Genomic DNA, 26,936 nt, shown 5'->3' with positions numbered 1-26,936 from the left:
ATGCATCTATAAATCCCGCTCTCCAATGGGAGAATAATGAGAATAATGGGGGGAATAAATGGGGGATTTTGATATTTCACAGAGGAGTTTGACAGAGAATTTAAAAGTGGAAGTTTTTACAGAATTTAATTTATCAATCTCTATCTGGCTGAGTATTTATTCCACTGCAGAACCGTGACGGATGATCACACTGTGCACAACATGAGGCCAACCTGACCCGCTCTCATCAGCACTGGAGGAAAGCAAAATAACACCCCCACTTCACACTCAAGCCAGATGTCCTTCATTATTTATTTGTCTGGCCTTTTTGAAACAACCAACACGTGAGAAAGAGACAGAGAATGAAGGAGCGAGGCAGGTGAGAATGCATCCACTAATGCAACGGGGTAGGAGAGAGCGGATAGGTGCCTCCCCTAGAAGAGCAGCCAAGGCTCGGGGTCCCAGGGGGCTCAGTCAGGGGTGATCGAGGGGCGGGAGGGGGAGAGAGAAACCCAGCCAGACAAATCCATCGGAAGCATGTTTAATTGTCACTGAATTCCCTGCTGGCGTGACTTTAAAAAAACCATCCACAGGAAGAGAGCTGAGATGTTCGGAAAACATTTAGTGGATCAATATGCCGGGGAGAGCTGAGACTGTGGCGGGTGTGTGCTCAGGGACCCGGCCTGAGCCTTTCCAAGTGGAATACTGTTACATTTCTATTACTCAGACGGCGGGATCAACCTATTCAGCATATTTCTGTCCCCAGCTCAACTGCACATTATTTACTGCTGTGTAGGTAGGGGGTGGACAAGGGGGTTGGGAACTGTTGTGTTGGCCTGCTAGTTGTATGCATCACTCACTGTGGGCTGGCTCAAGAAAAACACTCTGGGACTTATAGCTGAAGCAATCTGGCACGCAGCAGAACAACTATAATGAGAGCACGTGTGTGATGTTGAAGAATTCCAGCTCCATTGATCCGATCAATGGAGGTTTTGTTTTTCTGTATATGTGTGTGTTTTTTGCACCGTCATGTCATAAAGAGTGCTCTGTATGTAAATGTGGGTGTAAGAATAATGAAAATGCTCTTACTCTTCTTACCTTCTTTGAGCATCCCCACTTTGAGGCATTTCATGAAGCGACAAGCCTGACATGATTTGCGTCTCCGTTTTGTGATCTCACATTCGTTTGTGGCAGGACAGCTGTATTCTATGTTACCTGAGGAGAAGAAGAAAAACAGGTAAGCACCAACAACATATTAAAATACTGTTTTTTTTTTTAATGAAGTTCAAGCATTTCCCCAGGCACAAAAGTGTGTACTAGGTGTGTCCTCTCAGATGATCTATAATAAATTGTATTTTGCCTATCAGGCATATGTTAATAATATGAATTCGACTGTGTCTTGTGCAGATGGGAATTGGGGCCTACAACAGGAGGAGAGGTAGGGGTAAGGGGTAAGAGGTAAGGGGTAAGAGTTAAAGGGCAGGGGTAGGGGGTTGGCGAGGGAGGTAAAGCTACAACAGTCCTTCAGGACCGTTCAGTAGATGCCACTCTGGTCCAACATTAAATTGGCCTCATTAATTCTGTGCGTGTCCCCTCCAGGCCCCGGGCGCAGGCCGCGTCCCCCCTGCGCTCAGTGGGGCTTGCCACTGCTTCAATAGAAGGCTAGAGAGCCAGACACGCTGCCCCTGACCACTTTACATAATACTCCTGCAGACCCAAACCTGTTGTTACCACTGTTGCCATTGTTGACTATTTACATAGTGCACAGGCAAGAGGCCTTATGCATTATTCAACTGCAGCATCTGATTCCAGGACGGAGCAATGAAAAAGAGTTTCATTGCTACACAATAAAAGAGCCGGTTCTGCTCTACTCTAGCATTACCAATAGAAAGGGCAGGGTGTGTGAGGCAATTCCTCCGCTTCCGCCTGATTCCCTACATTTTACTGTATTCAGGGGTTTTCAATAAAGGGTTTCAGTGTAATGGTTACTTCAAGCTTAGGAATTTGAATTATCCTCCTCTTGAGTGAGCTATTAGCTTTAAAGCTTTTGACATTGATATGTTTCTAAACTTTTCTTTTAACCTCTTGTTTATGTCTTTTTCAGTAAAGTCAAAATCAAAGTTTAATCATAATAATTCACGAAATAGAGTTTCCGTCATCCACTAAAACACATGAACAAACAATATTTTAGTAAATGTGCTGTCTCCTGTCATTTATTATCCCCTGACAGATAAAGCTTTTTTTTTTCTTTTGCGTGTGTGTTAACAGACAGACAAACACATTATGATTGCACTCCGACATCCTGTATCTGCTCCACAGCTCTGACCCTCACTCCACACTTCTGTACAGAAAGCTGTGTAATATTCCACTGGCGTTCCTCCACTAGCCCGCCAACACCCTTTGACAACTTATGCAATTATGTTAACATTATTGGACAGATCAAGTGAAGGGTCCCAAGATGTTATAAATAATTAGAAATTCCTCCTTATATCTGGGTTAGAAATCATTATGCTAATTCTCCTCATCTCTTTGGGATTGGGGTAAATAAAGGTGTGAGGGAAGCGGTTGATGAGCTCTGATTGTCTTTCCTCTGTCTGTTTTCTCTGTTGTCATAGCAGAACCAGACCATAATAATCCTATCATTTCCCATAAGCTGGGTGGAGGCAATCAGTGCCAACCTGCACGGGAGTTTATCCTTCAGGGTCTTTTTTGTTTGTGTTTCTATTATACACTAACCAATCACCAACTCTGATGTGAAGAACTAAATAATAAATCTGAAAAATCTTTAATTCTGACTATATTCACATCATTATATAATAAAACATGCAGCAAATTACCACCACACATGCATGCTGCTTGTCTGCGTGGTCTAACCCAGCACAGCTGACCACAGTGTGGGGCCTCTTCGCTCTCAGGTTTTTTTTTTTTTTTTTTATCTCCCTTCCCTTTCTCAGGGCTGCCTGGTACACGTGCACAAGCCACACCTGGTGGCTAACTAAGTTAGACCTTCGTTATCACACACTCCAGAAACAAAAACAAACATACGCTCCCACACTGCTGGGCTACCGTGTCCACCTGTCCTGTCAAACCCCAGTCGTCTGATGTTCTGTCAGAGGGAGCTCAATTCAGAGTGACGGGCGGATTAACTAATTTTTCATCTCTATGTTCGGTTTATATTTAGAGCGGGGAGTGTTTCAGTATCATTGTACATACAGTCCTGCTAAAGTCCCAGTTCAAAACATGTCTAATGCCTCTTGGCTGATCTAAAACCACAAAACACTCTGACCTCTCTTGGCCTATTGCTTTTATTAAAATGGATATGAAAGAAAAATCCTCATGAAATGTTCATGCTGAGGCACAATCCAGACATACATTATTATTATATCGCAGCTAAATGGAAGTTATTATAATGATTGATGCAGTTAAAGATTTGCTTCAATTATATTTAGTCAACATTATGTCAAACTCAATTATATATAAAAAATATATCAGATATTTTATGGTTAATTTCCCATTAACAAATAAAGATCATTATTGTTATTCAGCTCTTTATATGTGATTTAAATGAATTTATTTAAACATGATTAGTGTACTGTTTGAGAGAGCCTTTATTTTTGTGTTGTAGAGTTGGTGTGTTTTTATAGATTGTCTCTTTCTTATTTGTATTTGTCTTAAGCCTCTCAGAAATAAAGTATTTCAACTGAATTTAAATCACCCGACTGCACTGAATTGAGTTATGATGATATTAACTAAATGTGACTGTTCTTAAGAATCTGGAGGGTTAAAGTGAGCAAAAGACAGCAGATTAATAAATGGGTTGAACGGATTTCTTTGGTTTGATGGAGATTTAAAGTGTTCAAAAGTTTCAGAAAAAAAAAGTACAAATTTAAAAAGGTATTTCTGGAAACAGTAGATTCAAACATTTTAGTTTAAAGTAGTGGGTGTATTAAATATCATACAATAACTCTGCCATTTAGAAATGATGTCCAGATATACTGGCTGGAGGAGTAACAGTATGGCAAGTTTCACTTTCAGAAATGAAGCACACTGACGGGAACCCCTTTAACCCGAGGGCCATGCTCGGGTTTATCCATCTCTAGTGAGGTTATGGTATGGTTACCAATAACATTACAGAGTGACGGGAGAAGAAAAAGATTTCCCTCCTTCTTCTCTTGATAAGTATCTGTCTCAATCTATTTTATGGCTTTTCAGGACCCATGCCAGGGCACAGAGGGGAAAGTCAGGTCTTGTAAGTAAATTACAGTAAAATGGCAGGTATTTCTCATCAAAATCTAAACTGACTTTTACAGGCTTACTGTCAAGGTCTATTACTTCATATAAAAGAGGGCCACTGAGTTCAGTTGGTTTTCAAGCAATTTTACACTTGGGTTCAAAATGGGAAGAAAACACGGTTCAATAAGACATTTATGTTTTTGATTGGTGGGGCACGTGAGGTGCAGGGATAGGGGGATGATTAGGGAGCAATGAGAACAGGGGTATTTCTGGGATAGATGGAGATCCAGGTTGACATTAATTTGGGTCTGGCCTGGACTAATGCAACTATCTCTGCGTTTGAGTTCAAGGGAGCTTTTCACTGGATGAATAGGTGACAGAAGATGGATTTGCCATCCGCTTTTGTTGAAAAGGTAGGGGCATCAGCTGAGGAAGTGCAGGCCAGAGGGGAAGTGAAGTGGATTCAAAGATAACAGAGATTACTCGAGGAATAACTCCATCCAATTCTACACTCATTCAAAAATATACTGTCAAAAGACTATATTTTCATATATTTACCAACAAATTTGCGATGGAGAATAAGTTGCTGTATCACAAGAAAATATAGTTACACAAGGTGAGAACAAGGTGATAAAGAAAATGTCATGTACATGGTTAACATTAACTTCACATGTTTGCCCTAAGTGTTATAGAACAATGTGATAAAGGGCTGGGAAAGACAGCTCCTTTGTTTTCTTCTCATTAGAGAGGGCCGTCTCACACTCCACCCTTGACTGCCTCGTTATTCCTTTAATTAATCAGTTCTCATCAACGGCACCCTCTCATTCTTTCAAGGGCTCTACATCCCGCTATTTACCGCTTCAATTTTCCTCCAGCAATCCTGCATGTGTTTCTTTTATCATTTTGGAAAGCTTTCACCTCCCCCCAAAAAAGTCCCTCTGTCCTCCTGCCTTCTCTGCCTGGGACCCCTGTCTGATTATTATGCCATTAAGCCTCTCTTCCTCTCCTCTGAAAGAGCAGCAGGGTCCCTCTCCAATCTAAAGAAGTCCTGGTTTTTTTTCCCCTCCTTTCCCTGAAATTACCCGGCGACGCGTGCCTGAGTTTCTAATTGGCATGCCCGTCCCTGGAGACGGCCCCCTCCCTTCTTCCTAATGAAAAGCCTCGGCCTTAATTACACTTTCCAAACGCTGATTGTTATTGACAAAACTCCTGTGGCTCGGACAAACGACGGCAGATTAGCTCCATTACAGGCAGCCCTCCAAGAAGAGAAAGAGAGGGATTTCAAATCGACAATGCAAAGTGAGGGGGGAAAAAGAGGAGCTTTCAATTTTTTTTCCGTGTACCTTGCTCTTAATTGTTTGGGCCATTGCGCCGCTTAAGATGTCTCTTTCTTTCCCGATGCCTCTTTTCTGTTCCATTGTGTTGCCGTTCAGTGTACTTTTAGTAAAGGGACAAAAGCCCAGTTATGTTACTTGAGAGAAAATGTTCATCTTTTGTCAATAGACAGGATTGCTGATGGCAGCATGGGTAAACAGGAGGATTTGGCCTAATGCTTTTGTTTGCCTGCAAAAGGTACATAGACTGTCTAAAGCTGATAGGGCTGTAAGGTCCAAAATCAACACCTAGCATCAAGACAGACAGCCAGCTCTACATATACCGCCGGCAATCATTTGATGATGAAAACTTACTGAAAGCAATGGATAAAAGATGTCGCTCAAAGAGCAAATTCCTATTTTCTTCCATTCTCAATCATCTCCTTTAACCATACCCAAACCCTTTGGCTCAGTTACCCTATTTTATCTAGTTTTTCCACTGCATGTATTCCACTACTAAGCCGGTAGAGCTTAGTCCCGGGCAGCTGTGCCTGTTGTGCAGATTTTTTTCCAGGCTCAACAATATCTTCGTCCTCCTGATTAATCTGGAGCAGAGCGCATGGTTTCACAGTCGGGGGCCTTTCATTGCCTCCCTAATGAGAAGCTGTGATACATCGTGCCTTGCAGATCGCCAATCGCACCCTAGTCCCCGAGCGTGCACGTGCACATGCACGTACACACACACACACACACACACACACACACACACACACACACACACACACACACACACACACACACACACACACACACACAACAGGACAAGAATAATAAAGCATGTTCTTTGAGCCCCCCAAGGCATCTGGGCAAACATCCCCTACACTCCACCAAATCTGACCTCTGAGTGATGATGTCATGTCCACCGTACTCCACCACCCGTGACAGATGATGTCATCATCATCTCACTAGGTGTCTGTCCATTGTCAAAAATTCTTCTGGTTTCTGTTTTACTTGAGTCAATATAAACTATACATATATATATAAATATATATATATATATATTTTATTACATTTGTTTGATTATTATTAAATAGGTTTGCTTGCTTTTATTTGATCAAATAGTAGTTATTTATTTTCAGTAAATTAAAAACAAAGATTTTTTTTTTTTATGGAGGCTGCTGGTCTCAGGAGGTAGAGAAAACATCTTCCACACTCCAATGATTTTTTTTTACATAGTGAACTGCTTGGACTGAGTATGTTTAAGTGTTGTTGTGAGGTCAAAGGTGTCTTGTATGAAGGGTGTCTTTGTGTCTGGTGATGCGGCAACATGGGATGAAATAACTTGCACTGAGTGTTAGCTGGGGAGGGGGGGATGAGAGGAGAAAAAATACCTTGTATTGTCCTTTTAAAAAAGGCTTTGCAGGCCTCACAAGAGGCTACCCCATAGTGATACCCCGAGGCTATATCTCCACAGACCAGGCACAGCCTCTTGGGGAGGGAGTTCAACATGTATTCGCACTTTATGGACGAATCCTCCATGATGGTGCTGGAGCAGTCGTCATAGCGCTTGCGGCAGGCGGCAGCCCCAAGCCCGCTGGGGGTGAACATGGGAGGAGAGTCCAGGCCGTTGGAGTGGCTGTTCATGGTGCTGACATAGCCACCGCTGGCGTCTGAGTTGCCGCTGGGGCTGTGGTGGCTGACCGTGTCGATGACCGAGGAGGGACTGGACGGCTCCGTCTTGATGTAGGACCCACAGCTGGAGGGTAGATGCCGGTCATCAGCGGCCATTCTATTCAGCAGCCTGGGGGGAAGTGTGGGGTGAGGCGGAGGGGTGGGGGAGGGTGGAGGGGGGATGGGAAGGGGAGGAGGAGAAGACGAAGATGATTAGCAGAGGTCTTCAGAGGGTAGTAATGAATCTCATCAACCAGTGGAGTGACGGAAGTGCCTGAACAGCACAATATTTGATTGACATTAAGTACAAAATGAAGTGTTGTGTCAATTCAGGACAATTACAATGTAAATGCTCGTAAAGACATTATGTTAAATTTTCAAGAGTTAATCAATCTGGAGTGAATTAATCGATGAACGACAAGCTTCGACATGCTGCTTATATACAAATGCAGAGAACATCTGACATCTTTCACATGCATTACAATTAAAAATGTGCGTTTCTGAATATAAACACGTCATTTTTAAATATTAGAAAGGAGGTAAAAAAAAAAGAAAGATGTGAGGTGGAACCTCTGATAGGTTTAATGTGGTTGTATAGTTTCATTTAAATGTGCTTTTTATCTACACTAGTCATGTCTTTTATTTATTTTTTCCAGTCTTTGCACTTCTCTATACCACTGTGTCCTTCCATTCGCTATTAACCAGTAAACCAGAGGGGAGGATACAAGTGCTTCATTAGCCACACACTACGGCAGCTGCAAAAGTGCTTCAGGGTACAAATACACACATCTACAACACACACACACACATCCATACAGAATGGCGCACAACCTCACACAATACAAGCACAAAGACAGAAAGACAGGGAAAGAGAATGAGAGACAAAGGGATAGAAAGAGGGAGAGAGAGCAGTCAAATAACTTAACACGCAAGTGCGCCCACACACACACACACACACACACACACACACACACACACACACACACACACACACACACACACACACACACACACACACACACACACACACACACACACACACACACACACACACACACAGAGCACATCAAGACGGGGGCATCTCCATAGTTTAGAGAGCACGGTGGACCTTGGCTTGTCTCCTTGAGTCAGCAGTCAACCAAAAGGAAACATGATGGCAAGATATTGACTTTTTCACTGTCTGACTAATAACTGTATTTTGGAGTACATGCAATCCGATGCTGTAACGCGTGCAGACTAAAGTGCAGCCTTTTGGCTGTGGCCACAAAATGCACTCTGAAGCCTTCCCTGCCCATATAAATCTATTTCAGTCCTGCTCTATAACCTTTAACTTGAAATTGAGAGAAGAGAACAATGGGGGGGGGGGGGAGAAAAAAACTTAGCCTGGATGCTCAACTCATTTTTCCGTGAACAGATGGAGTGAATTGGAGAGGTGAACTGGAGAAGAATAACTCGGTGTATTGGGGATGCCATGTAGACATAGCAACCTCTTTGGGTCAAGCCGAGGTCATACACTAACATACACACACACACCCCTTTGCATTAGGTACCATGGAAGAGGTGAAAGGTCAACTGCACTTGCCTGCATTAACAAAATTGAGCCTTGCATGGTTTATGCAAATTCAGATACAGGGGTTCCTAGTGAGTGGCAGCCAGACAGCCCAAGTTGTGCTTTAGCACATTAAGTGCCATTAGCATATTGCCAACTAATGGTAATGTTTACATATTTGACATGTCAGTTTACCATCAGCACAGGGAGAGGGGGATGTTTCCCACTGGGCTCTGATTGGAAGATTGCTGTCGGTGTCAGAGCACTTCAGAGGAAACAGGAAACGAGAGGCCTCCACTGCAGTGTGCCCTATTGGTTGGCCGGACTGCTTCTTGCTCTCTGAGGTTGATTTAATTGTGAGGATGGGTGACGGAGGGGTTCAGGCTCAGGGGTCAGTGGGTCAACCTTATTTTCTCACCCTGGCTTCCTGGGCCCGTGGAGATGAGGGTCAGCGTGTCAAATTAAATCTCATTCCCGGGTTTCCCTCCCTGCTGTCATGTATATTCATCGGAGCTCCAGGTGCCTACCACTTCTGGAAATTCACAAAAAGGTTAACTGCTAAAATAAATAATAAAAAATGCCCCCTGTTAAAACCGTTGACCTTGTGGAATAAACCCTTTGCCTGAGCACTCCTGGAATTCTTCTTGTAATCTACAGCCTTCACGATATAAAAACTCTGCTCGAGAAAATGCTGTCCAATTTTCAGTTTTTTTATTACTTTTATTAGAAATTTCAACAATGCAAACAATAGTTGTGTTACCAGTGAGCGCGTTGCGTGTGGTTGTTGAGATTTCCTGTTTTAAAAAGTATCAATGTCTACACTTTAATGTCCCCGCACAAACTGAAAAAGTAAATCCTTTTTCATTTCGAAAATAGAACTTGCCGCTCTTGGTAATGAATGCAGATTGCATCTCCATAAATTAATGCACGGCTCTGTGTTCATCTGCTTTATGTTCTCTGTTTCAGATGGATATGTGCACCTGTGCGATAGGGCACCTGCACTTGGCTTATTAAAGGCTATATATTAAAACGTAGGAGCCCAAGATGGCTCCATTTAGCTTTTATTTCACAAATTCAGAGTAAGCTTAACCCCGGTTCAAAGGCCACCTTCAGGGTGACACTTAGCATAATTGCATAAGTGTCTTAACTGTTTCCCCTCCAGCTCAATGTGGTCATTTATAATAAATGTGCGGGCTAGAATCCCCTTAACTCATTCTGCTATGACACATTATACCGCTGCTATGCTTATGTTTTTAACAAGCCTGCATATATTGATTAATGATACTGAGGGACTACTAACCACTTTAACCTGGCGTATTAATCAAAAGGTCTAAAATATTTCTATAAATATTCGTAATCTCTGGTGGGACAGGTCCAATTTAAATCTATAAATACAATTGTATGGTAAAATGAATTATGAACATTAAATAGTTTGACAGCAGCAATAGTCCTAATAAATAATTCAATATGTGGGGCAGGTGCTAATTATCTTGTGTGCTACACAGACAGAGCAGACAGGAAAGGGTCTTCTGAACTATCAGAGACTTGATGCTGTAAAATCTATAGTTCTGTCTTCCTTCCTTCCTCAAGGTAAGAGCTTTTCAAATTCTGCTGCCTCGCTGCCCAAAGGAGCAGCGCTGGTCTAAGACACAGTATCTCCCCCGCTCTCTTTTTCTCTCTCTGTTCCTCCTCCTTTTGTTCCCTTTGTACCGATCAAAATTCATGCTGAGTAGTAGGTTATGGGCCCACAAACGCACACTGCGCAGTTCGGTTTTAATCTGATTCCACCTGGCCCTCCTAACAGCATTTCAGATCCCTAATATCATTCCACCGGTGCTGCTGTGACCAGGATTAGCTGGCCTAATGATCTGGCAGCTCGTCTCGCACACTGTTCCTCCACTTCCGAGAGGAGAACCGCGGCGCTCTCGTTCTTCACGTCTCAACACTTCCCTTGCCTGCGAGCAAAATTCTGAACATTGGACGACACCGTTATAAGAACGCAGGATCTAATTGAGCCAATTTGTAAGTCCTCCCGCTGAGAGCTACCTGCACTTCAAGAGGACACCGACGTCGTCCACTGTTCTCTGTGTGACTACAGCGCTCCCCCCGTCTCCAGTATAAATCACAAGCATACGGAACAAACCTGTGCTACAGCCTCAGCTCTAACAGTGAGTGAATTCCTGATGTCCTTTTCACTCTCAAGGCTACCAGATGCCAAAAACACAATTTTATAACATTTGCTCACCTCATCCACAGAGTGTCACATCCCTGCTACCTGATCAGACTCAGTAAGTGAAGGGGAAAGGGTTTGTGGTGGGGGTTGACATCTGAAGGCAGGGTGATGGTGATATCAGATGCCCCAGTAGGGGCAGATCTGTCTCGAGGGCCCCGGGCGATGTGGCCTGATAAGCCACTGGCCCCAGAGTCAGCGCTGGTAGGACGAACTCAATTAGCTCCTGACAGACCTCGTCTCAGCCCGGCTCAGCCTCCCCACCACAGCCTGGACCCACTGGCAGCTGCCACGCTGACCTCTCCTCCAGGGGCCACTGCCACCTTTTACCGCTCCGACACACAGCCAGAGACTCATTTTTGGGAGAGCGGAGACTCTGGTCAAAATCTAACAAGTCACAGAAATACATATTGAAGCTGGTGCGCCACCAAGGGAGCTCAGCACGAGTTCTCACAGGGGAAAATGTAAATGAAAACGGGCTGGGGCTCTGGGAGGGGTTTTCATGGCCCCCGGGAGAAAGGAAGGGGATGGAGATTCCAAAACACACTCAGCTGAAATATGGAGTATGGCGCTCTGTCTAACTGGCTCCAGGTTAATGACCATCAGGGGAATAAAGGCCCAAAAGAATCTCGGGGCAATGTGCACGAGTGTGTGTGTCTGTTGCATGAACCTATGAGCTCATATGTCTGAGTGTGTGTTTGTCCTGCAGACAGAATATGAAAGATATATGAAATATGGGGCTGGGGGTTGTGGTTTGGTTGGAGGCAAGCCCGGCCCTCCATGGGGACCCATTCTAATCTATGAAGGAGAGGCCCCTAATTTTGGAGCTTCTCATTCATTAGTCCTGCTCTGGCAGAGAGAGGACTGAGAGGAGGGGGTGGACCTGACGAGAGGGGAGGGGCCTCTTTATTAACAGATATGCCAGACACTCAGGAGAAGCTGACAGAGATTTATGATGTGCAGATATATGGAGGCAAACAAAAGGGGAGTCGAAGAGACCGAAAAACAGGGAGAGGGAGAAAGCGAGCGTAAGCAAAGAGATACACGAGGGCAAGAAAGCAAAGAGACAGAGAGAGCGGTGTTTATCGTTCCAATGGGGAGTGAGGGCCCCGGATCAATAGTCGGTAGGCTCGGGGCGCGTGCAGGGTTACCACTTGGGGGGACCATGCTGCTCTGCGGCCTGGCCAATTAAGTTTTTTCAGTCTCGAGCAGAGGATTATATTTAGCTGTTTCACAGCGATGTTACTGTAGTCTTTATAAAGCCATGAGCTCACTCCACTACGACAACATGAGCCCCACGCTCCAGCGGTACCACAAGATAGAGCTGGCCAAGAAACAGATCACATCTATTGATCCCCCCTCCCACTCCTTCCTGTTCGAGAGATGCTGCTGGCAGGAAAGAGAGGGCCTCTTGTGATACAGGCGCTGCTGTTTGTCTGACGTAAACTGTCTGGGCCGCACTGGGCAGATCTAGTTCTTATAAGCGGCTGAGTTCAGGATGTTGAGGGGAAGCAACTGGCTAATGATAGAGCTACTGCCAGTGGGGGAATGTGAGAGAGCTGTCCGATGTCTAAACTTCCAAATGTGGAGAGCAAGGAGTTAACAATCTTCCATGCACACCCAGTGGAGAAGCTCTCTGCAGAGTCGGACAGCTCATCATACTGAATGTAAAAAAGAAGTTCTGGGATAATTCCAGCCTGCTGCGCCATACATTTGGGATCAAATTTCTAATTCTGCCTTTTCATTAGAAAAGATTAGTTTTCATTACATCCATTATGTGGCACAGTCATGGTATAATTTAACAACATAAATTTACAATGGTTCTTGATAAGTACAGAAAGTAATTATAGTCCGCTGGCAAAAATGACCCTTAAAGAGAGTTTCCTCCAAAGCTTGTCACAAGAAAACTGGTGCGGGTAATGACATTAGACACAAGCTGGTGTTGTGTGATACGTTACTGATACACCGCCGCCAATATCACAATACATTCTCCTGCAATACTGACACACAGGTGGATTCTCCTTTTACTACAGCGACTTTCAGACTAAAGTGCTCTGCCTTTCATCGTTCATCTTTCATCATACTATGACTGTTTCAAATTTGAACAAAGAAGAAACATGTAATTAAAAAGACCTGTTTTTTTTTACACAGCTTTATTTTGTTTGGCTGCAGAACTCCACTAAATAAAAAAATTAATTGTTTGTTTTTTACTTTTTGGGGAAATGATCTTGTGTTTCCTCTTCAGTTGTTCAGGTTACACGATGAATCATAAATGATTGTTTGCAATATGTTGTTTATCATGATGAAATCAACGTATGCATGTATTTGACGGTACTTCATGAGTTACCTTGGGATTTGTTTTGGCCAGTCATCAACAGTGTGAATCAGTAAAATCCTTTCAACATTTTAGTTCAAATAACTGACCTGTCCAGACTAATATTGTAATTTTATATGAATAAAAATATGTCTTTTAAGGTTATGGGTTTGTTTAACTGCCTTGGATTCTGTGAAAAGCCAGCAGACATCATCTCTCGTATTAAACGGGCTTATAAAATAGGAATAATGGGAAAACAATTTAAATTTGAGCACAAATCATGCATGTCTGTTTACAGTCAACAGATATATTTGGAAAAAACTCAGAGAGAAAAAAGATTTAAGAGGAAGGTGAAGGATATTCCTGATTGTTTTGCATGTTTTTTAGTGTGTGTGTGTGTGTGTGTGTGTGTGTGTGTGTGTGTGTGTGTGTGTGTGTGTGTGTGTGTGTGTGTGTGTGTGTGTCACAAACAGAAAGAAATATTATTATAAAGGGCTAAGGCTATTTAACACAGTCCAATGTAAATCACAGGTTTAGACACAGTCACTGTGCGTACAGGGGGACGGAGAAATAGAGCCATGCATGAAATTACTTCATTAATCTTCCTCTGATAGGCCGTCCTTGTTTAGGGGGAAACTCTACCTGCTTAAAACAAAGAGCCAATCCTGCCTTCACCATAAATTACCCTCTTCATCAGAGGAAGAGCCAGATATAAACAGACAAATACACATGCAAGCACATGCATACACAAACACAAATATAAGGGGCAAAATTAACAGGCCAAAATTAGGAGTTTTGTCAGGTGTCCAGGATGACTTCAACACAATCAGATGAGTCAATGTTTGCACAGGCTCAAAGTCGGTGAGTAATCATGGCATATAGGTAAGGTAAGGTAATTATGTGTAGGATTTTCATTGAGTTAAAAATGTTACTTGATTTTTACCATTAAAATGCTGTTTGATGCACACATTTCAAACAACTCCAAAATGAACTGATGTTCCTCCAAACCACTATTGTTATGACTGTCACACGCCACAGCAGTCAACACAGTCATAGCAATAGCCTCCAGCTTTTTACAAGTTCATCTCTACCAGCTGCCACACAGTCTCCATAAATAGTGCTGGTAATAAAAAGGCGGGTGGGCCTAACTGATTTATACGCAAGTGTCCACCACCGCACCATTTAGGAATAATTAAAGTTTGGGGATATTTCCTGAATTAATGCATCTCCTTCAGGGGGCAATCTGAACGTGCAACGCAGCGCTCGGCGCGACGTACTGGGAGGAAGAACGCTCAAAGTGGCAAGTTCAACAACCAGATACTCAATGTGACCGTTGGATTGCACTTAGTGCTGTGGGGTGGTCTCATAAGGAGGCACTTTAATGTGGGCATGTTTTGTGACCAACAGCCAAATACTGTACACACACGAGCACACGGTCGTATAATCTGACGACAAGTAAACACAAACTGAGAACAAACACACACACACACACTGTTTTACACACACACACAAAAAAAAAAAATCAGCCGGTTATCAGACTGGAGAAGTTCGGCTCTAATGAATAGCATCGCAGTTTAATTTTCGCTTTTATATTTGAGTCAGTGAAAAGTTTGGAAAGCGATTTGAGGCTCTGCAAGCAGGCGAAGGAAAAACACTGATTCTGATTTAAACTGAATAAAACAATTCATTAAAATGATGACTCACCCCTGTAAAAGGAAAATGAGTATAAACAAGTATAAAAAGTAAGAAGTACATTTATCAATGCTTAAACTGAAAAGCATTGTTATCTAGTAAATAAATAGGAAATTAAAATACTTGCAAGACTAAATCAACTTTTTCAAACTGCCAAATATTCATTCAGTTATTATTTGTTAAATATTTTTAAGACTACCCTGGTGTTATTTTTGAAAACAGGATTTCACAGCTTATATTTTCCAACATATCGTACTGTTTGAGTCTTTTAAAATCACGTAGCAAAAGTTTTTTGCTGTTACTGTAACACGAAAAATTCATATTGGATTGAAATATATAAGCACAGAGAAACTGGGCTGAATGGCTCGTTGCACACTGCCATGTTAATGGTTATTGGTCAAACTTACTTTCCCTGGTTAAATCTGGGATAAGTGACAGCAGTACTCCCTCTCTCAAAATAACACTAATAAGTGCATTGCATTGGCCTTTTTAATTGAACATTTTCAACAGTTGACGATGCCATATCCCCACAGCTTACGTTACAGTTTTCCTTTTTGACATATTAGCCTGAAACACTTGAACACAGCTTTCCAAAGAGTGACGACAAAAAAGAAAAAAAGAAAAAAAAGTGCTTGTTCTAAAAGCTGTAACGGTTGCGAGCTTCACTCGGGCCACACAAAGAAGACTTGGTGAAGCTGTCAGTGGGAATCAGAGCTGCTACTGTGACGGACGGTTTCAATATTGATTTCATAAATAAACAAAGCTAACCATCGATCCTAATGTTATTTTGCATTTCAATTACTGCTCTGAAACATAACCTTCAAACAACTGACCGCTCAATACCAATACCTCTCACTGATAAACACCCATATAGTTACACACCTTACATCACATTTTCTAACCAAGTGTGAATTACTGGATCTGGAATTAGCTTTAAAGGGGCGCAGAATTATTTTTGCGTTTTAGGGAAGTTGTCAAATAAATACGAAGGGACGCATCTGCGTAAAAAATATCAAACTTGACAAACACAACAATCTTTACTTTTAGTGTTTTCCGTAATACTTCACTACCACTGTTAACAGCTCTTTTCTTGACGCAGGTATTCTTCTCAACTTCTGTGTTCTACTGTGTGTGTGTGTGTGTGTGTGTGTGTGTGTGTGTGTGTGTGTGTGTGTGTGTGTGTGTGTGTGTGTGTGTGTGTGTGTGTGTGTGTGGATACGTTCCTGCATGCATGTGTGTGTAAATGAAGAGGAGCCCTTCAACGTTGGAGCAACAGGAAGAAGTGCTGACGCACCGTGTCAGTGATAGCACTCTGCTGCCACAAGGGCATGAGAGCCCACATAGGCTAGCATTATCCTTCTAGACTAATGGACCTGGTTATTTTTAAACAGATTCTCACACTGCGGTGGAGGTGTCCAAGGTTACCATGGACGAGAAATCAAAAGGGACGCATGCAGTGACGGTTGCGATTTGTGCAGGTGGATGTTGTGAAATCACCAAAAAGGCGTGTTAGGTAATCACCAAGAAGTCTAAAGGCCAAACCTTCACACGGGCTCTGAAGAGATGGCATGTTTTTACGACACTAAGATCTTCCAAAATAAATACATTTTATCATCAAATTTGTTCTGATTTAAGGTGATATTGGTTTCTATGAAAAGGAAAAGGGTAGCAAGCAATATGAGAAGATGTACACAGATTTTTAAATATAACACACTTGTGTCCAGATGAAGAAATATGAAACAGAAGAGGCTCAGTTTTAACACAGAATCATCCTGGATGATGCATGCTTCTCTGATTCTTTTCTACAATAATTTGATTGATCTGCAGAATATAGCTCCAGAGGAAGGTGTGGCAGCACCTTAAAAGGCAGCTCAAGCACTAACAACTATGAACCTGAATACCTCTGGAGCTGCAGAAAAGTGAACATCCAGCTACTGCCAATATACTCTGCATCAACATTTGGCCTGGAGAGGGACAACATGCTCCCCCCCTGCTCAGCCAGAGCTGAGCGACATATTTACAGTTAAAGTAATGATACTAGATACCAGAAATGAGAGGGCTCCAGCGTGGCCAGGGGACTCAGGAATCTCTCTAATGAATTGGACAACAAAGCCCTGTTGGTACAAGGAAGAAGTATTTAGAATTGAGCAACAAACTGATTTTAAGCACATTAGGTTTTCTTCAAAAGGCACACATCCCAACACCCCCTAAAAGCTTTGGGAGATGAGGAGGGTTAGAGCGGGACAGGTGGGTTGGCTGGGCAGCACGCTGCAGCTACAGAGGCCACCAGCTCCTGGCTCATAGCGGGGTGGCCATTCTCGGCCAGGAGCCTCTTCTGGTAATGTATTCTGAAACCAAATTACCGTAAGCTGATCCCATCTGGATAGTGTCTGTGCACGGCTGCTTTGGTTACCCACCACTGCCTCTAGCCTGTGATAGCATCTCCATGAAGACAGCAAAAATCTGATTAACCCAATAACAATGAAACACTTGGTCAAAGAGCAAAGAGCTTTTAACTTAAGATACACTAATGCAATTCCCTCGCCTTGTTTTCTGAAACCTAATAAGAATCAAGTGGACGGACTGCTTGGGATGGGTGTTTGCAGGCTCTAATGCAGCGAGCTGGGAATGAAGTCAAATAAATTTAAATCTAATTCATCACTGTGTGCTAACTTCTTTGTGCTTCTCTAAAAATACATTAAAAAGCTCTTATTTCATGAAGGGAAATTGGATAGCCTAGTTAGTTTATTGCAGTGGCTCTGCCAAGGTAAAGGAAATCATGGGTGTTGATGGAACATTTAGAAGCACAAAGAAGTCACATCTCAATTTACTGCCGCTCAAATCTGGTGTGTTTTCTAGCGAGCACTGAGGAACTCTCTCTGGCAGTCCTCAGCCGTACCTGATTTCTGACTGGTGTGAACAGTCACTGCAGTACAAGCTCAACCATAAGCTTGTCACACTCAAACAGTAAATGAGTCCTCAATGCATGAACAAAGAGGTGCGTTAGACTTAAGTAAGTCAAGCAAAAGTACATAACGCGACTGTAAAAGGCATCATAGCGATGGCATTGTGAGAAGTTTTGAAGAAAAAAAAAAACACTTTCAGTGGAGCTGCGTCATTAAACTAAACTCCTGCTCGCATTTCTATTGCCAAGTCTGTAAAAAAAAAACAAGAGGAGTGTGTCTCTATATTGAAGAAAAAAAAAAACCCTCTGTTGCCATCTAATTCTCAGACAGTGGCGATGCCCTCGGGTCAATGTGAGTGTATACTATAGTGATTCTACCACACCGTTGTGTTAATTACATGGAGCACATACGTCCCACTAATCCTCTCACCCAAGCATCTCGGCCACATGCAGCCCTCAGTCAGGGGCAGCAAATACCACAGTACAATTAGCAGAAGAGAGAAAGTACTGCTTCAAAATTAGCACACTCAAGTAAGTGCTGCAGAGATCCCACAAATAAACTGTTACTCGACAGACATGTAATCAGGATCACGCTAATCATTTCAATATGAGAAGTGAGGCAGATTTTTGGTTTAAGAGTTAAAAAGAAATATATACGTAAGGACAATTTCTAAACACATGTATGGTAAATAACTGACGTTATTTAAACATAAAACACCTGTTTACAAATCAGCGTTCAAAGGGTAAATTCTCTCCTTACCGTTATTTTAAAGTATAATCAAATTCACATCATCGAAATATTTTGAACATGTGCTGCAAAAATGTAACTTCATTTTATAAAGAGAGTCATTAAATATTAAGCAGTATTTCCTGTCATTACATACAAATTCAAAATCAGTGCACATCACTAAATCTGTAAAAAATAATGCAGTTTGCAGATATGTAACTAAAACTAGCAAACCAACAAACATAAATTTTATAAAACACAACATGTTAATGAAAACATTTTGCCTGTAAAAATGTCTGTCCTTCTTTCAAATCTGATAGATGGGCTTGTGAACGTTCGATTATAAATATCCTCAAGTGTAAAAATAATATTAAAAACCTGTTTCTGAATTTTGACAGATTACCTGAAAGGAGACAGATTCAAATTGATTAAATCCACAATATTTTTAAACAGATAAACTGTATCATAATTGGAAATATCAAAAAATGGCATGTTTAATGTTTCCCCTTGTGCAGTAAATATCATTCAATATTTTCAGAAAACTGCTTTTGCAGGGCAAATAATTCCAAATATGAAAAAAAAATAAACCTTCGATATTATAGACATATATGCTGGTGTGGTGTAAAGATCTGCTTGAAAATATAAATAAATATCAGTAGTTCTGCTTTTCAAATTAGGGATTGCAAGAGAGCACATCAACAACAACAAAAAAAAAACACTTGAACTTATAAACCTGATGCGTCAGAGAAATATCCACTTTGCTGCTGCTGCCTGTCTCATTTTGTGTTAAGGTGTATTAGAGAGAATAGAAAAAATATATATAATCCATCTTTAGGGGAAACAACAGACATAACTGCATATATGTCTAAGATATGAATATGTTTTTTGAATTTGCAGTGATTAAAACTTAAAGTATAAAAAAAATATCTGTGCTCAAACATGAAAAGTAAAGCAAAATACACTAACAGAATTCAGCTCTAACTTTAACCTGAGTTGTTTTCTGTTCAGAATTTTGATGCCTGTGTTGCTATAGAAATCGAATTAACAAAAACATTTAGGGAGCTTAATTATGGTAAAACCAAATAATATCAAGAATTTGAAAAGATCAGGTACAAGACAACACAATTTGGCACACGTGATAAGAATGCAGTACATTATTTGGAACAATTTTCTGCATATTTCAGTGAAGAAAATTAAAATTGTCAAGTCTTTAAACATCTGATAAGTCTTATACAAATAACCACTTCTGTATATATTGGATTTAATCAACAGTGTTATCTTAAAGATAGTTTCTATACCAATCTACATGTAAAAAAAAAAAAAATTACAAAAGCCCAACAATTTTATTCTGTTTTTCATACAGTTTCTGTGATGTGTTGTTGTTAAATACAATAATATCATCAATATAAAAGTTTAAAAAAACAAAAACAACAACAACAAATAAATATTTCCCTGAAAACTAAAGAGGATTTATTTAGTTTTAAATGTGAGTTCTTGCTGGATTTACAAAGTTTCCTGGTGTAGGAGCAGTGAGCTCAGACTGTCCCAGCAGCCAGGAGATGTTGAGGCAGCAGTTTGCCTGGCGTGCCGCTGACTGGGACAGACCGACCAGCTCACTGAGGTTACAGGGTCCTTTCATTCCTCTTTCCCTGGCAACAAATATATATATTACAGCGTGTAATTTATCCTCCCCGATTCCACGGATTCACGTTAATCTCATCTCCTTAAAATATTATTCTCATTCTTCCTGGGCGGCCGAACAAAGCCATCAGCAAACAAGCTCCTAACCCAACTGGACAGGTACCCCAAATTCTTTAGGGAAAATATACACACTTTTTAGAGGGGCAAGTTAAATCAATCAGCCACGCTCTGAATGATATTTATAAAGACTAGCACATATGATGTGCTCACACAATAAAGCTACACTCATACACGTACTGCACCTGCCCTGTTGCTCCATACGGTCGAGACCAGCGTTATTTAAAATCCCTCCAAACAAGGAACGAGAGAAAGTGCATGTTTAGGAGTGCGAGTTGGTGTAGATCGTATATGAAGAGAGAACCCAGGAAAAAAATTTAAAATAAAACAGTAGTAACAGGAAAAAGTTCAGTGCCTAGACTTTAAGAAACAAAAAAACAAGTGCAGTCACTGTTACAAGAGCAGATGAGATAAAAAAAAAAAAAAATTAAAAAAAAGAGTGAAGTGGAAAAAAAAAAAGAAGCAAAGAAATAAACTGCATTATAACAGAGGGGTTAAAAAGAAAAGTGAAAGAAGGAAAGAGAAACGAGGTGCACCTACTGGTTATGATAGCTGAGAGGGTCTGGAAGACAAAGTTCTGAAATGTCCATCAGTCCAGTTTTAGCATTCCAGGAATGAGAGGAAGAGGAAAGAGAAAACAATTGAGACCCGCTTCTTCCCCAAATGATAGCACAGCACCCTCAGAGACAACGCCGCGGAAAACCCCCTCCAGCACTGCTCCCCCCAGCCTGCACAGGTATGTTGGACTCGGATGGATTGAGTGGGCGCGTGTGTGCGTGAGCATGTGTGTCGGTGTACGTGTGTGTTTATGTATATATGAGTGGGAGAGAGAGAGAGAGAGAGAGAGAGAGAGAGAGAGAGAGAGAGAGAGAGAGTGTGTGTCTGAGTGAATGTGTGTGTGTGTGTGTATAGAGAGAGAGTGAGAGAGAGGGAGCGAGTGAGTGAAGGGGGGAGGGACAGATAGTCAGAGAGGTAAAGGGGGGTGAAAGAGAGAGAGAGAGAGAGAGAGAGAGAGAGAGAGAGAGAGAGAGAGAGAGAGAAGCCCAGGCAGCAGCGGGACGAGCGCTAAGATGGAGAGAGCATGAGAGTGCGAGCGAGAGGAATGACTCTTTCCGTGGTCGGGATAGGGCTCTTTAAGACTCAAGGGCTTGATGAATATGGAACAGCTGCTGTTGGCTGGCTCTGAGGGGCAGGACTTAAAGCGACAGAGGGGCCGGCGGAGCACCGGGGAGGAGGGATCCAAACGCTCGCTCCACACTCCGCTATGCACAACACGCATGGCTCACACACACACACACACACATAGACAAAACAACCTATCGCATGAACAACAGAGATACAGCTGGGAGCAGGCAACACACAAAGTTTCCAACCCGGATAAATACAAATACACAAAAAAAAAGAGAGTGATGCACAACTCAGGATGATAAAAAGTCAAATTCACACAGAAATGAAGGTAATAAATAGAAGTGTGAGGTTGTAGGTATCAATACAGACACCTGGCATTTGTGAAATAATAGATTCATTTATTTCTGTGCCGACTATTATAAAACTAAATAAACTGATTGTATTTAATAATAAAAGCAAATTGAACATTTTAGCATGGGTATTTTGTGATTTTAGAAAACTTGCAATATCTGCATGCTTCTGATATCGTCTGCAAGCTGACATTAACACGTAACTAGAGCAAACACAGGGAAGTCAAAGCAATGTATTTACACATCAACACAGAACTTTACTAAGCAGTAAACATCTCAGAACTTCACCATGACCATAAAAAAAAACCTACTGTCATATATTCTGTGCATTTTTAAGATCAAAATGTTGCCTGTGCTGTTATATAACCCATAATAAAGTCAAATCTGACACCAGCCAAAGCCACACTATAGAAGTTCCAGCAGGCACTCGAGTGCATCTGCAGCACTTCACTTTCAAAAAGCAATAGCTTTCAAACCACTGAGGACAGTAAATGTATTTATTGAGCTGTGTCGTTAGCTCCATTTGCGGGTGTTACATGTGAGGGACCATTGTGAACCTTTCACCACCTGTGAGAGATGATCTCGAGCCATAACTCATATTCTGGAAGCCCATCAGCTTCTAAAGCAGCAGAAAATCCAGCTCTGTCTTCTCTAACCCCAGCTTTATAAGCGCCTGTGTTTCACTGTTGATCAAGCTCAGTAAGAATGCAGAGAATGCAGATACCATTTCACAGTCAGTGAGGGTCTCCATGTTACTGTATCCCCACATTATAAGAACAGAGCTTACCATGGCATCTTGACACTTGGCTGAGTCAAGCAAGAAGAAACAGCAGCTTGCCCACTTCTCACAAAAACTCACAAGTTTCCAGACAACGGTCTGCAGCCTCTTCAGGAAAAAAACAAGAGCGAGTGAGGAGAAGTCGTGATCGACCAACAGATTCATGCGTTGTGTCGCACTGCTGCTCTTCAGTTTTCTCTGCTGAACAGGAACAGCGTAACCCCTGGAGAGGAATCCAGTTCCATTCATCGGCTCACGTTTCTATAATCAATGCAAAAACATCACGCAATCCCTATTGATCATCACAGGCCTATTGATGTGCAGCAATAGTGCCTCCACAGTGGCACAGATCACACAGCATCTGGTCTCTTTTTGTGACTAAACAAATGACTAAATAAATGAAAATCCAATTAAGATTGATGCCAAATCAAACACGTATCAGTTTAATTCATTAAAGAGGAATAAAATCACCATCTAACACAGTTCTCACACTTCAATATGAGCAAAATATTTTTTTTAAAGAAAAGAAAAATAAGACAATAATGCCATTTATTTAAGTTGTAGTAGTCTAATCTAACTAGTTTAGGACGTCAAATATTTCCAAATACTTACAACCAAAAACTTCACATTATTATGTGTAAAATGCAACAAACACAACACACTAGTAGTAGTACTGAAGTTAGCACACCTGATTACTACTGAGCTGAGTCCTCTCGTGACAGACTGCTATCTAACTTGTGTAGCGCTTTAAGTGTTGATAAAACTCATCCTTTAACAAATCATATATCTGCATATTTTCCTATTTCCTCCCAAGACTTGCAGACTTTTGTCGGGCAGCGTGAGCGATGAAAGCCCTGCTGCTGCTATCGCTGTGTCTTATCAGCTCTGTTATGAAAAAAAAAATCATGATGTGTGACAGCTGATTTGTCAGGAATGGGTTTAATACAAATAAATAATAGACCTGTACGAGGAAAACACTCAATCACGCGTGTCATGGCGAAGTCAGAGCAGTCTGACAAGCAGCAGCAGCAGAAAATGTTTTTTTCTATTGTTTTACTGATTGAGATTTCAGTTTTTATGGTATCACACGTGTCTGCATTTATTCAATCTGTACACTTCACGTGTGTCTGTGTGTTTGTTTACACGTACTGTGGTGCAACTGGAAGACATTTAACAGGAATGAACTTATCAAAAAGAAGAAAATAGATTCATTTTAGGTGACTTTGGTAAAGTAGCTTTCAGCAGTGGTCATCCAGAGAGACTTGGGGACTGTTTAGATTTAAAGTCTTTTGAAACAATTAAAATTACTTGTGTTGGTGTTTCCTGTTTTCACAGCAGTTTACACAAATATTGACAGGCTGTGTTACACCTGTTATTACTCCAGAGTTTAACCAATACTAAGGCAGCTGAGCAACCTGAAGCCTCAGTTTTATTATATATATGTATATATGTATATATTTATTTATTTATTTATTTATTTTTAATTTAACTCTCGAGCCTTATTGTCACGTTCATTTTATACAAAATGTCATTAAGTCTGCTGAAGTTTGGTCTGGAAGAAAGACCATAATAGTCTCAAACAAAAGCTTCCTTAAAAGCACACGTTTGTAAAGATTTTGTAATTAAATCGACTGTCAGTTGTCCATTTTTTTTTTTTTTTTTTTTTTAACCACTGAATTTCTACGGCAATAAACAGACAGCTAGGCCTAATAATGTCACTATATTTAACCTTTTCATGCATACAGAAATGGTCAAATCAATAATATAACTGTCACCGTTCCCAGAGGAAAAGGTACAGAGTTGCACGTCCGCGTGCACCGCACATGCTTCAATTAGAGCTAAACCGCGTGCACACCGGTGTAATTTACAGCAGCTCCAGACGCAGGTGATCGGAAGTTAAATTCAAAACAGCATACAAATGTTTAAACTCTTCAAATGGACAAAAACGAGGTTAAAGAACTGGGAAAACCACGTGTCAAATGTGTAACTGGAGGATAAACAACGGTGGGTGAATGTGCAGTGTACCTTACTCGGACAAGTCATGTCTCATCCCCGGCTGAGCACAGCGCACTGTGGAAGTGGCGTCTCCAGGTTGTGGTGGTGGTGCTGCTGCTGGTGGAGCTCTGTGTGTCTGAGCGCGCCGTTTCACTGTCACACACCGCAGACACACTATCAACTCCTCCTCCGGCGCGCGCCCTGTGGCTAAACCAAACACCTCCACCGGCAGGCAGCAGGACCCGGTGCGCAGGGTCAACTGTGACTCAGGGGGAGCAATTCCACACACACACAAATACAACAGTATGCAACGAGGAAAAATAAATTAAACCACAAATTAGAAATGTTACCGTCTGTCTCATGACTTGAAGACCAACTTTTTATTTTATGGATTTATGGATTTTAAAATAGCTACTGCATTTTGAGTGTATTTTATTGATAGTGTTTATTTTACTGCTCCTTCAATTATTAAAGGGACCCCACAAGGTAAAGAAGTCACTGAGGATCATTTTGGGAAGGTGGCTTTAGTGAGTGGCTCCTGTACAACTGTTTCACGTCTATTAAGTTGTGTGCGAGGCTTTCATTTGGTTTATGTTGCCTGTGCTCATCAGCCCCGGGGTGTGGTGGCCAGGCTACATTTTCACCTGAGAAAACGGCAGGTGACAGCAGACGTGAAAAGGTTGAACATCATGGCAGCCGGTTTGGTTTCCACTTGTGATGAATAAATAACAGGATAATAGCAGCATGGCGTCTGCTGAACAGATCACAGTTGCTGTATCATGTAACCCAGGCGTGCACAAATTTCACAAAGTCCACTTGATTTATTTTTTTTTTTTTTTCGCACTTGTACATTTCATGTATGTAAATATTTTTAATGCAGTTTGGTATGCAGTTTTCGGTCGGTGAGATCCTGCTGAGGCCACCTTGTGAAATTAAACTAATGCTTGTGTGATAATATTGAAATTTGACTTGGTGGTGAAGCACTTCACACTGCAGGACCGCTATTGGGTCTCTGGCCTTATGTTGGTATTCACTGTCAGTGTTATGCTAAAACAGCACATATCCAGGAAACATAAAAAAACAACCAAAAATGGCACATTTTCTTTCGCAATACACATGAACTTTCACCTGCATGTACTAACATGATTTCAATTTGTTCCTATAATTTTTGTTCTGCTCTGTTCAGGAAAGCCCCCCCAACACACACACACACACACACACACACACACACACACACACACACACACACACACACACACACACACACACACACACACACACACACACACACACACACATTGTACATTCACCATCATTGACTGACTGCCTCAGCTGTGGATCAGACCGTAGCCAGCTGACAGCAGCAACCAACTCTATCATCTCCACTAGAGGGAGGGCTATCTCACAACAAGGCCACCAAGGAGCTGCATCAGAGCTACCGTTATTTATTTATTTTTCCTAGGTTGATGGTGTAATTCATAAACTGAATGAATGACAGTCAGGACAGTGCCAACAACCAGGCGCACAATGGAGACTCGACAGCATTTACTCCGCAGCACAAAAACCTATCCATTACAAACGTGTAATTATTGTCCTTAATAGATTAATTCATGCTGAAAGATAGAAATGGGTTCCAGGCTATTGATGTAATCATTTCACTGAGGAAATTAAGTGACATTAAAAGAATGATATTGTCACCGTGAAAGTATCATTGATTCTTTTCGAATGCAATTAACTGTATTTGAAAATGGCACCTGCACATTGAGCTGTGCAAGAAGCACTGAGGATCACTTCATTTGTGAGAGATATAAAGACCAAATTATCCCATCAAAGAGAAAAATCTATAAATGTAATAGCACAGCGCTTCACCACTAAGGAATGACAACAGCGGCCCTGTTCAGTTCCCTGTGTATTAACTAGAGGTGAACACCACTCAACAAACCACAGAAAGATTATCCACACTTTGTAAGTAAAGGAGAATATCACACAATTTCACAATTCACATGTAAATCATTATTGGCTAACATAAACACTAATCTCTCGAAAGTAGGAGCCATGAGTGAGCCACGTCGCTGATGTATTTCCATCAACTGTTATTGATAATAAATTGGGACTGGACAATAAGAGGGACTTTATGGAATTGAAAGATCCTAATTTCTGTTTTCATGCTTACAATTGTGCTTCATGTCGTTCAAGAGTTGAAACAATTACTGAAATATTTGATTAGGCAGTGAAAACGATTTTGATTTCAATTGTTATTGTTGTTGTTGCAGCTTCACAAATGTGTCTCAAATTTGCTTTCCTTCTCATTTTG

General features: G+C 41.5%; 1 protein-coding gene across 8 annotated transcripts in view; it reads right to left on the bottom strand.

Moving 5' to 3' along the window:
* esrrb (estrogen-related receptor beta) overlaps positions 1-26,655 on the bottom strand; it is a 47,410-nt gene extending 20,755 nt beyond the window's left edge. The window contains exons 1-4 of one of the 8 annotated variants that reach the window (XM_069718596.1): positions 24,653-26,655; positions 17,027-17,095; positions 6,917-7,326; positions 1,069-1,194 (exon numbers count right to left, since the gene is read on the bottom strand). In XM_069718596.1, the coding sequence (XP_069574697.1) occupies positions 1,069-1,194; positions 6,917-7,313 (523 nt within the window). In that variant the 5' untranslated portion in view covers positions 7,314-7,326; positions 17,027-17,095; positions 24,653-26,655. Of the gene's footprint in view, positions 1-1,068; positions 1,195-6,916; positions 7,327-17,026; positions 17,096-20,911; positions 21,223-22,636; positions 22,686-24,652 lie in introns of those variants that run through there. The other 7 variants (XM_069718591.1, XM_069718589.1, XM_069718590.1 and 4 more) reach the window with 7 other exon arrangements.
* Between the last annotated feature and the right edge of the window lie 281 nt (positions 26,656-26,936).

This window comes from Brachyistius frenatus, unplaced genomic scaffold, assembly GCF_029030835.1.
Source record: "Brachyistius frenatus isolate BFR_SWC_R1_liver_20210118 unplaced genomic scaffold, ASM2903083v1 Contig_193, whole genome shotgun sequence".
NCBI lineage: Eukaryota > Metazoa > Chordata > Actinopteri > Embiotocidae > Brachyistius > Brachyistius frenatus.
Note: the sequence above shows the minus strand (reverse complement) of the source record. Positions and strands in the feature narration are given on the sequence as shown.